The sequence below is a fragment of the Saccopteryx leptura genome, chromosome 1 (assembly GCF_036850995.1).
Source record: "Saccopteryx leptura isolate mSacLep1 chromosome 1, mSacLep1_pri_phased_curated, whole genome shotgun sequence".
Classification (NCBI taxonomy): Eukaryota; Metazoa; Chordata; class Mammalia; order Chiroptera; family Emballonuridae; genus Saccopteryx; species Saccopteryx leptura.
The window spans coordinates 349,498,936-349,512,007 of NC_089503.1; the positions used below are offsets into that span (position 1 = coordinate 349,498,936).

Sequence of the window (13,072 nt, forward strand, 5' to 3'; positions counted from 1 at the left end):
GTTAGGCTAATTTGCTTATCAAAGAGAAGAATCTTCACCCCAAATTACATTGATTGAAAAAAAAAGGATTACAAATCTGATGTGAATCTTCAGTTTATTTAAACCTTTTTCTTGAAGAGAACTTCCTTTGAAGGATATATACTAAGATAAAACAAAAGCATTCTTGGCTTCTTTTAGAAAGGTTATTATCTACAAGTACCAAATTGTAGCCACGCGATCAACTATTAAGAAACCTACAGAATGCCAGATGCCTTTTTTGTTACCTGTCTGCTATTCCTCTAAGCACAATGGACAGGATTTGGCCAACTCTGATTAAATGTTTACTATTGTTCAGCTATGGGGCTTTTTACACAATAAGTCTGTGATGGTCCCTGTTCAGACTTTGCATCCTGTTTTTATAACCAGAATCCTTAATAATTAACTAGGTTCCCTCTCAAGAAGATTTTTAAGTGATTCATCATTTTACAATTTCTGCAGGAGGTTACTGATTTTAGAAAAAGTACTTTTAGCAAACTAACTTCAATTGCTGTGTGAGTTTTGCAGTGTCTATGGAGAAAGACACATGGATTTCTCCAACTCTGTAAGGTCATGTGAAAAAACAATGCCTTAGAAAGCATTTGCAAATTTTTCTGGATCATTTGATTTATAGGCTGTTTTTACCTTTCCAATTTGCATGTGTTTAAGAATGTGGAGGAGGCCCTGGCTGGTTGGCTCAGCAGTAGAGCATCGGCCTGGCATGTGTAAGTCCCAGGTTTGATTCCCAGCCAGGGCACACAGGAGAAACACCCATCTGCTTCTCCACCCTTCCCCCTCTCCTTTCTCTCTATCTCTCTCTTTCCCTCCTGCAGCCAAGGCTCCACTGGAGCAAAGTTGGCCCAGGTGTGCAGGATGGCTCCATGGCCTCCACCTTAGGCGCTAGAATGACTCCAATTGCAGCAGAGCAACCCCCCAGTGGGGCCAAGCATTGCCCCCCCACCCCTGCTTCTCACTTCCGAAAAATACAAAAAAAAAAAAAGAAAGAAAGAAAGAAAAGAAAAGAACGTGGAGGAAAGCCTTATAATGAGTAGGTTTTTGGAATCAGACCTTGGTTCAAATCCTATTCTATTCACTGGGAGTAGCTGAGTAATCCAAAAATATATATTTAATCTCTTTAAACCTTAGGAGCCTCATCTAGAAAACAGAATAATTGTACCTACAATTGATGTGAATTTTACTTTAAATGAGATGCTGTATGTAAAATGCATAGTACATTGTGTAACACTTAACAGACAATAAATGAGAGCTATTATAGTAAGAAAGAGCATGAATGCCATTAAATGTGATACATGGTAGTTCATTATTGTCTGGACATTAACGTAGACAGTATTGATGAAAAACTTGGTTACACTATTGAAAATATTATGTTTTTCTCCCTCTAACATGTTGTCTAATTTCTTCATAAAACATTTCTTGACTAGTTTGTTATCTCTGAGTACTTTTGCATTCCTGGGATATAAGAGGTGCTCATTGCTGATTTTGTTGTAGAGATAATGATAGTAGAATCTATTTGCCTTACCAAGAAAGGACTAATAGCCATGTGCATATCGTGTGAAATTTCAGTGTTACAGAGGAAAATTATTTGCTAAGACATTAACCTCATGGGTCTAGCACATAAGATTTTTCCATTAGCCAAAGTAAATTAAAGTAGAAGAGAACAAGGAACTCAAGCTTTTGACCTGATATAATATAATTAGATAATTCTAAAATCTGTGGTTTTTTTCTGTAACAGATTAATTCTATAATTATTAATTCAATAATTAATGATCAATTAATATAATTCTATAAAAGCTATTAATGCTACAGTAAAATTTATTTTAAAATATTAATATCAGACTGAAAATTTTAGAAACAACTAAATATAAAAAGAATTGTTACTAAAAAAATACCACTTTCTATAGGTTTGCTAATACAATTGATTAAGTAAATGCATGTAACATACAGATAGTTATGCACTTGTCCTATTTTAGGAATATTTTAGTGCTGTAAGTTCTATAAAAGATACAGAAAATTCAGGGAAATAAGATATAAACACATGTTACAGTCAAATACAAATGCTGTGTATGATTAAGGCTAAGTTATAATTAAGTTTAATACATCACCCCTCACTTCCTGTGCTTTGAGAACTATTGTCTGGAATTTCTATTAACCCATGATTTAAATTGAAGTTGTCAAATCAATATTTGATTTACCATTCCAAAGAGCCTTAAGATCTTATAAAGTTATTTCAGATAAAAGGAATTCACATGTGGTGTGGAGTCGTAGGGAGTCACAATTCAATTTGGGAAGCCCATGTGTCTTAGTTGTGATGTGTAACAGGTCAAGAGTTAAATTTGAAACTTTCTATTCATCACCTCTTTTTTTTTTTCTGACTTAGGGCAGAAGTCAGCCCACTCTGCCCACAAACAAGCTGTGATGAAATACAGTAGGTCTGCTCTGAAGTGCTCTGGCTTTCATTACAAAGAAACATCTATTCTTTGTTCATCAGAGAAGCACAAAAGATGCTCTAAAATTCCAAGAACGAATCACTGAGTTAACCAGAAAACACAGTGACAGTGTTAAGGACCACCTATTCTGTTTATGTTGTTCAAAGCCAGGGTGCTATAGAAAGTTCTCTCTCTCTCTCTCTCTCTCTCTCTCTCTCTCTCTCACACACACACACACACACACACACACACAGATTTGAGTTTAGTTCAAAAAAAGAGCATGAATATAGATTTCCAGATTTCTTTTAAGCACTGAATACTGCTGCCTGAAAGGAAGCATCACATACTCTGGTTTCTCTTCAGATCGCATAAATCTTTCGCCTTTTGAAAGGAAGCATCACATTGGATTTATTTTTCTATTATAAACTTAGTGTTTTAAAAGCTGTCTTTAGTTTTTTAAGTATGATTGGGTTTATAAAGGAAAGTTGCTTTCAGAAAACAACATTCCTATATTTTATCTGGAATGAGTAATGAAAATCTTGCTGCTTAGTTGTTCAGAGAAAGGACTATTTATATCGTGAGTTTTAAATAAGCCCGTGCACTAAGCTACTATATTTAAGGTTTTAGGCAAATTTCATAGTACGGCTCCCAGGATATTAGAGCTCTCTTCACAGCACTTTGAGTTCAGTATGTTTGTAACATAGCTGTTGCTCAAGTCCTTTTGCTCAGAGACTGACAGATAATCAGTAAAACATTTATCATGGAATGACTCAAAAGGGCTCCCCATGGGACAAGCTAGCTGCTGCTTTGTCTTTTTTCTTTATTTTACCTCAAAATACACTTAAATTTTTTTTGGTTTTGTAATCGATCTGTTTTTTTCCAAATCTTTGTGCTCTTGTTCTTATTCCTGTAAATGACTGACATAAAAAAAAAGAAAAAAGAAAAAAGAAAAGAAAAGCCAGCTTGGATTTGAAAAACAGAAGCTATAGAAAAATAGAATTCCACATAAATACTACCCCACCCACTTCCTTCTGCTTTTCACGTTTCCTTTCTCCATTTCAAGCCCCCTCTACCCTTGGGGAGTTTCTCTGCACATTGTGATGTTCTTGGCAGTGTGTGAAGTCTAAATTTTTTGATCAACTTAACTTAGAATCACTTTTAAAAAATAAACTTTACAACAATTTAATTTTAGGTTTCAGGTCCACAGCTCTACAACACATTATGTGTACACAGTACTGTATGTTTACCAGTCCAAGTCAAGTCTCCCTTCATCACCATTTGTTCCTCCTGTGTCCATCTCTACCCCACCCCCCACTCCACTCCCCCTGGCAAACACCTCTTGTTCATGTCCAAGAGTTATCTTCTCTTTTTCCCCATTTTTTGCTCAATGCCTCCAACACCCCTCATCCAGGACCCCTGTCCCAACAGCTATCATTCAGCATGCTCTGTATCTATGATGAGTCTGTCTCTATTTTGCTTTATTTTACAACTTAAGTTCATAGAATTGTTGCAAAGATAATACTGGGGATTCCCAAATACCCCACAGCCAGTTTCCTCTATAATTCACATCTTATGTTAGTGTGATACAGTCTTTATAATTAATAAATCAACATAGTACATTATAATCACTAAAGTTCATACTTTATTCTTATTTCTTTGATTTTCCCCTCATGTCTTTTTTTTTCCTTCTGTTCCAGGATTCCATCCAGAATGCCATATTATATTTAGTTGTCACATGTCCTTAGGCTCCTCTTGGCTGTGACAGTTTTTCAGATTTTCCTTCTTTTTGATGACTGTGATAGTTCTAAAGAATATTGGTCATGAATTTTGTAGAGTGTCTCTCAATTGGGATCTGTCTGATGTTTTTCTCATTATTAGACTTGGGTCATGTTTTGAGGGAGGAAGACCACAAAAGTAAAGTTCTGCTCTTAACACCTTTTATCAGAGATACATATCATCAATATAACATAGCATTGTTGATGCTGACCTTGATCATTTGGCTTGAGATGTTTTTCAAGTTACAATCATATTTTCATGCTTCCTTGAAGACCATTGAAGCATTTTTCTGAAGATTTTAGTGATACAGTAATTAAAGCTATAAAGAAGCTAACTGGGACTGACCTTTTAAATATTTTCTGTTGGTGCTGTTGTAAAGATGCAGTAAGTTTCTAAGTAGTTAGAAAAAAAAAACCAGTTTCAATGGTGATAAAAACATCTTATCATTTTTTCGTGTTAGGTGGGAATGAGATCCCGAAACCAGGCTGGTGAAAGTTCATCCAACGGGCATATCTCCTGCCCCAAGTCTTCCATCATAAACAAAGTCGATGATAAAAGTCTCTCAGAAGATGCAAAAAAAAAGAACAAATCAAATAGAAAGGAAGATGATGTCATGGCCTCAGGAACTGTCAAACGACACCTAAAACCATCTGGAGAAAGTGAAAAAAAAAAGAAATCCTTGGAGTTATCCAAAGAAGACCTCATCCAGCTACTCAGTATAATGGAAGGAGAGCTGCAGGTAAAGTCAAATTTTCTCAACTATTGTGTTTCTAGTTCCTAAGCTATAAAATAAGAGACTATGACCTGTTTCTCTCACTGGATTATGAACTTCATGGGGAAAAGGGTTATGTTTTTCTTACTCATTTCTAAATCTCTAGTGTCTGGCAGCAGTTTGCACTGAATATATATTTGTTGAATGAATGAATAAATGAATAGATGTTGATTCCAACTTCAAGCTTCTTTAGAAGTAGAAAATTTCTTCATGATAAGATTTTGATAATAATTTAACACAGGTTCCTATACTTAGTGGTAGGTAATCAATGAGCTTATCTAATTCAGTCTTTAACTGCTATTGAAAACTGTAGAAAAGTCATGATTATTAAAAGGCAGAGTTAAGATCAAGTGTTACTTTTGATCTTTTCCAGAAGGTACAGTAAAAGAAAGATCAAGAAATAGTGGGAAAGAAAGAGGGAGGAAATAAAAAAGGAGAGAAAGAGAAGGAAGGCTTTGTTTAAACCAGCCTTGTACTTTTCTTAGTTTTTTTTTAACTTTCAGCTTTAATTTTCTACAATGTCATAGGAATTGAGATGCATACAAATAAGCAGAGAGCATTGTATTGTGAAGACCTAATATTTTCACAAAGCATTTTCAAGTCTATTATCTCATTCAATCTCAATGAAAATGTGGGTATCATTATCTGTATTTTATAACGAGGAAGCTGAGGCCTGGAAGAGTTAAGGGATTGTCTAATTCTCATTTTAGGGTCCTGATGGACGGTCTAGTGCTCATCCTCACCAAACTTCTGCAGCTACCTGAGTTATGTCCCTCATTCAGTGTATGTTTTTAAGGATCCAAAAGGAAGTTGGGATTTTTTTGAGTTCCTGAGCTCTAGACAATTATATTTCTGGAAGTGAGAAAACCGTAATTTTTTTTTTTTAGTGTGTGCTGCGGGGGGGGGGGGGGGGGGGGGGCGAAGAAGAAAATGACTTAAGAGTGGAGTTGTTTTGCTTCTTATTTTTGTTAGGTTCTTGGCTTGCCTGAGCTTCTTGGTCAGTAATTTTTAACCGGAGTGCCTCAAGTATTTTTAAAACATGCAGTATGTGACTGTTCCGTCAGGAGCACTGACCTCTTTTTGTTTAGATTGTCAAATAAAAAACTGACAATAGCCAATACAACAATATTGTTCAGTGTGAATGAATCAAAATTATACCTATTTTTTTTTGTCAGTTTGGAAAAAAATATATTTTTTGGTGTGCTGCAGGATTTTGGTGATTAGTTTATATGTGCCATGAGATGAAAAAGGATGCAAATTGCTGCTTTAAGGGAATACTAATGATTATGTGAAATAAAGCCTTTGGTGCTGTTAGAATCAGAGGTATTATTTTCAACCTACCCTAAAGTAGGGTGGGTTAGCCTGTTCCTGTTTTCATCTGTGTGTCCACATAGATAAGGAAATGCTTGGGATAAAGAAAAAGAGAAAACATAACAAAACTCAAATTTAAAAAAGCAAACAAACATGATTGAGCTTACCATTTACCCATGGATAAAAATCACATTTGCATTTCACATCAAAAGATAAAATTTTCCAGAACACAGTTATTACTAAAAATAGCTTCATCACTGCCAGTGGTTAACATTTGTTGTGTAAGGATACAGTATAATAGTTCAATTTTTGAACTGCCCTCAATAGACATTATGGAACTGAATGGAAGATACAATGGTTGCCTTGGAAATTGTCACAAAACAATGTCATCAGCTCACTTCTCTGCAGGCATAGTAGCCAGTGTGAAGCCTGTGTCTTTTCCAGACCTAATTTCTGGAGACGGCTGTTATATCATTGTGGTTCTGAAAGGCATTTGAGATTCACATGGCTTTTATGTTCATGGAGTTACCAGCTATCGATCCATAGCCTAGGCTTTCAATATACAAGGTGGGGCAAATGTAGGTTTATAGTCGTTCATATGGAAAATAATACAGCAATTAATAAATAATAATACAAGAATAAACTCTATGTTTTGTGTACTCACAACTATAAACCTATGTTTGCCCCACCCTGTAAAAGCCCATATACCCAGGACATCAAGGCATTAGCCAGACAACTCCGAAGATAGTTTGCTTTCCATTAATTTTTATGAGCACAAGATACCTTACCTTACACAATAGATGTATTTCTGAGCAGCAGTAAGTTAGTAGTGAAGGAAAAGAGAAATGAAAGACCTGATAGTTTAAGGAATTCCACAGTTCATTCATTTGAAAAGCCAATAATTTATTATCCACATACTTATATGCACATACATACATATGTAAGTATGTCTACTTGTAAATGCTGATTTTGCAATATTAGATTTGCTAAAAATGATGGTGTTCTTATATTTAGAGCTTTAGATATATGTTCTTATAAGCAGACATGGGTACATTATTAACATTGTCACGTGTGTGTGTGTGTGTTATAGCCAAGAGTGGGAGGCAGTTGGCATTAGCAAACATAAATGGGATGGTAAAATGTAGCAGCTATGTGCCAGGTTTGCTAGACTAAAGATAAGAAAAAAAACCCTAAAGGTTTGGTATAAAGAGGAGAGGCAGGGATATATGTGGCTGATGATTTAAGTCACCCCATATGCCATTTGGCCCTGACATGTATGAACATTTAGTAAGTTGTCTCCTTTAAAGGCCACCTATTACTCTTCCTTTATGCAGTGGCTGTATGTGATTCATTACCCTTACTCTGGAGATGGTGTTCTATAAAATATTGGGATGAACAGGCATTTTTGAGATATCTGATTTACTTCTTTTATACTACATATGTGAAGCTGACACTTAGACAAGTGATGTGACTTGTCAAGGTCGCTCAGCAATTTAGTTACATTTGCTCTAGGGCTAAATTCTGTCTTAAGCCAATGTTCCTCCCACTATATCATTAATAGTTTAGAATGTTCAGGGTTGGTTCCTTTGCCTCTAGAATTTCTTTTGATAGACTTACACTGTGAACTTTGGGGCCAACCCCATTTTATGAAACTTTTTTTAGGCAAGAGAAATACAGTGTGTCCGTAAAGTAATGGTGCACTTTCGACTGGTCACAGGAAAGCAACAAAAGATGATAGAAATGTGAAATCTACACCAAATAAAAGGAAAACTCTCCCAGTTTCATACCTATTCAGTGAAGTTTGATGTGGGCTCATGCACAGATTTTTTAGGGCTCCTTAGGTAGCTATCCTGTATAGCCTCTATAGACTTGTCACTGACTGATATGGCCTACCAAAACGGGGTTTCTCCACCAAACTGCCGGTTTTCTTCAACTGCTTATCCCACTGAGTAATGTTATTCCTATGTGGTGGTGCTTTGTTATAAACGCACTGATATTCATGGTGCACTTTGGTCACGGATTCGAATTTAGCGAGCCACAGAACATACTGAACTTTCCTCTATTCCGTCCACATCTCGACTGGCATGGCCGTGGGCTGCTCCGCTGTGTACATGGTGTTATATCATCATCTGCACATGCACACATGCTGCCACATCATCCTATAGAAACTGGGAGGATTTTGCTTTTATTTGGTGCAGATTTCACATTTCTATCATCTTTTGTTGCTTTCCTGTGACCGGTCAAAAGTGCACCATGACTTTATGGACACACTCTAGGGTTAAGAGAAACCTTTCACATCAAGGAGGTTGAATACGATTAAACCATGAAGTTTGGTTGTGATCTGGATAGCAAGAAAAATGGGGAAGCCAGCAGTACCATATGGCCATGGACTGGGTGTGACACCATTCTTGAGGGCTTCATATTTACTATTCTATGAAGGTGTGTCCTAAAGTTATGCAATAGCTTAACCTTGGGGGAGGACACTACAATTGCTAATCAAAGGAAGTAGGGTGACACACAGAGAAAAGGGCTTATAACATTGGAGATATAAGAATAATATCAGATCTGCCTGTAAAAGATGTACTCTGAAAGTGACTTGGGGAAAAGGAGGAGATGGAGGCTCATTCAGGCTTTTTATGCTAATTTCTCTTTCTCAGGCTCCTTGTCGATCTCTCTCGTCTCTCCAACTCCAAGTCCAGGGTTTTGGACATTAGAAAAAGTTCTGTATATTTTCTGGTTCTAGTAGTCTGCCACCTTCGGAATCTATTGTGCTATCTATGGGAATTTGTGAACCAACCTTGTAACCAGCATGACTTTTATTGTTAGCATTGGCATTTAACAAAAGTTTGTAAATATGCTGCGTTGCTTGATAGTCCAGGTATCCAGCGAGCTCTCGAAGCATACCTTTAATAGACATGTATTAAAAATGGAATTGTCCTTCCCAAGGATCATTTCATTTTAAGGAGTCTTGTCTAGAACTGGAGATGTCTTCCAGACTTTTCAGATCACACCTTCACAGCTGAAAGTTTGTTGTTTCAGCACAACGACTGACTGGCATTGCATGCGTAGAAGTGTCAGGGATAGTTATCACTATAACATTTGTGTCATTGACTGCTTCCAATAACAAGTACTTTCTAATAAACTGGAACATTTTTACTCTTTTACTCCTTGGGTGAAAAACTGGTTACATACTTACCAGACTAAACTGAAATAATGAAATAGTACACCCAGACCATTATTTGGACACCATGATTAATTTCCCTGTGTATTTGTCCAAAAATAGCACTTTAGAAAAGTTATTCAATTTGGCTGTACTAAAAATGACTGAAAATTCAAATGGTACTCACATAAAAAAGCCATAAGACAAAACTCTTGGCAGAAGGATATTCTTATAAAATGATTAAAAAGCAGGATCCCTAATCTCTTGAGGTGCTGTCAGAGAAATGGCATCATGAAGAGTGCTCCTGATATCTCCCCCTGAAATTTCAACAAATTCAACAACTAGAGACAGAAAAACAATCTCAGGAGCATCTGAAATACACATACACCAAACAAAGGTACTCTTGGGCGAAAAGGTGGCTGCATATATAATCCACTCTGAAGGAAATAAGATGGAGAACGAAGTGTTCTGCTTTCCTCACTGGTCTGAGGAAAGGCTACTTTCACTTGGAACTGAGAGGAAAGGAGGGATGGGGGCGAGGGAAGAAGCTAGGCTAAGGTAGACGTTCAAGCCGAGGACAGAGCGCTCTGGCAGCTCAGCCCGAGATCGCGGATGCGGAGCTAGTGTGAGAGAAAGACCCTGGCAGAGGTGGGCGAGTGGGTTGCCTGCAGAGGCTGGCACCAGAGCAGCTTTGGGCTTTGTTCACTCCTGGTCTGCAATCGCAGGCAGTGTGTGAGTGGCTCCACCTGGTGCCTCCGGCGTGGGCTTTTGCATTTGCAGCTGGAGGGGCTAGGCTGGAGATTGTCAGTAGTGGCCTTCTGTGGGGGCTGTAGTCAGAGTTTCTGTGTGGTCCCGGCTCCCAAACCAACACCAGGGGAAATGCGCAAGGGCTGGGAACCCTACGCCCGGACCTGTCTGGGAAGGGTGCCTCTGTCAGCCGATACAGGTTACAAAGCACATTCCTGTGGACCAGACCTCAGAGATCACTGTGGAAGTTGTGGGGGCTGGGCTGTGTGCTTCCAAACAGGGCACAAGGGAGAAAAGCCTGTGGAGATTAGACCCGCAGAGTGCTGAGGCAAACTAGACATACCTGTGGATCCTTAGAAAAAAAACCTAACCAGCAATTGGCTTCCTCCCTGCCTGCTTACACCCTGGTTGGCAAAGCCTTACCCAGAACTGTGCTTTGAGTGAGGCTGGAGGGGGCTTGACAACTCTTAAAGACCCTTGCTCTGCAAGCAGTGGCTTGTGCTTGGGCAAATGCACAAGCCCAACTTCACAGCTGGGTTTCCAGGCTGCTGGCTCAGGAAGGAGAGACATAGGGGGAGGCACTAGGAAAACTGACTCATAGCCTGCAAACCCTAACAAGCCCCACCTACCAATGGGACTGAGGCCTAGCTTATGTCATTGCCATTGCGACACATCAATTGCAAATCTCTACTCGAGAGTGCCACAGTGCCAAAACCTGTGGTTAAGTGCCACCTGCCAAAAAGAAAAAGAAAAAAAGAAAAAGAAAATAACCTCTTAAAACCAAGAAAAAATTATTTTTTATAACTTTTTCCCGTTTTTTTCTTGTATTTTTCATCTTTTTTCCCCCCATTTTGGTCATTTTATCCTCTTTCTGTCTTATTCTTTCCCTTTCATTTTGAACTTTATTACCCATAGGTATTACATTTTCCATTCTTTTTTTTATGAGGGTTACATTCCAAAAACTTAACTCTTTTTTCTTTTTTCTTCTTTTCTCTTTCACTTTTTCTCTCATTTGATTGTAATTTACTAACAAATTATTTTATTCTGGATTCACATACTTTCTTTGTGGCATCGTGTGTGTTTTTTACTTCTTTTTTTATCTCTGTCATTTTGCCCCAACTCTGGCTCTCCATTCTATATAGTTTTTGTTCCATTTAGCACAATAGAATATTCATTTTTTCACTGTATTTTTCATTTTTTTCTCTTTTTTTAATCATCTCTTATTAGTATTATTAACAATACCACTCTCAAATGCCATTAAGGAAAAAAAAATCAAATATCATGGATACAAAAGACAGAGATGTAGCTCCAATAAATAAGGAAAAATCTATAGAAAAAAATTTTAATTGCTTGGAAACCTTGGAGTTAAATGACAGAATTAAAAATTGAAGTCCTAAAAATACTCAGGGAAATACAAGAAAGCACAGAAAGGCAATTTAGAGAGCTCAAAAAACAATTCAATGAACAAAAGAATACATCACCAAGGAAGTTGAAACTATGAAAGTGAATCAAACAGAGATGAAAAACTGAATTCATGAACTGAAAAATGAGGTAACAAGCTTACCTAATAGAACAGGCCAGATAGAGGAGAGAATTAATGACATAGAAGACAGGCAACTATAGACACTACAGAAAGAAGAGGAGAGAGACTCACAAATTAAAAAAAATGAGAAAGCCCTACAGGAATTGTTTAACTTCATCAGAAAGAGCAACATAAGAATAATGGGTATATCAGAAGGAGAAGAGAGAGAAAATGGAATGGAGAACATATTCAAACAAATAATAGATGAGAACTTCCCAAGCCTGTGGAAAGAATTAGAATCTTGAATTCAAGAAGCAAACAGAACACCGAGTTATCTTAGCCTAAACAAACACACTCCAAGGCACATCATAATGAAATTATCACAAACCAATGAGAAAGAAAAAATCCTCAAGGCAGCCAGGGAAAAGAAGAATACAACATATAAAGGAAGGCCCACTAGGTTATCAACAGATTTCTCAGCAGAAACTCTACCAGCCAGAAGAGAGTGGATGCCAATATTTAAAGTTCTGAAAGAGAGGAACTTCCAGTCAAGAATACTATATCTCTCAAAGCTATCCTTCAGATATGAAGGAGAAATAAAAACATTCACAGATATAGAAAAGATGAGGAAATTTATCACCAGAAAACCCCCACTTCAGGAAATACTAAAGGGGGTTATCTGACCAGATACAAAGAACAAAACAAAACAAAACTACAAGTAAAAGCTCAATCAAGATCACAATAAAAACAAGATTAATCTGTGACAACAAAAACAAAAAAGGGAAGAGGACAAAGATTAACAGTAGCAAAGAAAGATGGAGTGCAGAAGCACTCATGAGATAATGTACTACAATGAACATGATATGTATCCTTTCTATTACTCAATGATAACCACCCCTGAAAAAATCACCACAGAAACACATGGCTTAAAAAAGAAGAAACAGAAGAAAGAAGTATGGAATACAACCAAACAAAAACAAATGATAGAAAAACAAAAGAGAAAAACCAAAGAAGATACAAACATATCAGAAAGCAATATATGAAATGAATAAAGGAAACCCTCAAGTGTCAGTAATCACACTAAATGTAAATGAATTAAACTCACCAATAAAAAGACACAGCGGAAAAAAAAAAGACACAGCGTAGCAGAATAGATTAAAAAAGAAAATTCAACTGTATGCTGCCTTCAAGAAACACATCTAAGCTATAAAGATAAAAACAAACTTAAAGTAGAAGGTTGGAAAACAATTCTAAAAGCAAATAACATCCAAAGAAAAGCAGATGTAGCCATACTCATATCTAACAATTCTGACTACAAGACA

At 37.0% G+C, this 13,072-nt stretch overlaps 1 protein-coding gene across 6 annotated transcripts in view; it reads left to right on the plus strand.

Moving 5' to 3' along the window:
- Nucleotides 1-13,072, plus strand: part of FILIP1 (filamin A interacting protein 1) — a 242,283-nt gene that overhangs the window by 86,413 nt on the left and 142,798 nt on the right. For all 6 annotated transcript variants that reach the window (XM_066358995.1, XM_066359000.1, XM_066358997.1 and 3 more), the window contains one exon: nt 4,699-4,977. In XM_066358995.1, the coding sequence (XP_066215092.1) occupies nt 4,699-4,977 (279 nt within the window). The remainder of the gene's footprint in view (nt 1-4,698; nt 4,978-13,072) is intronic.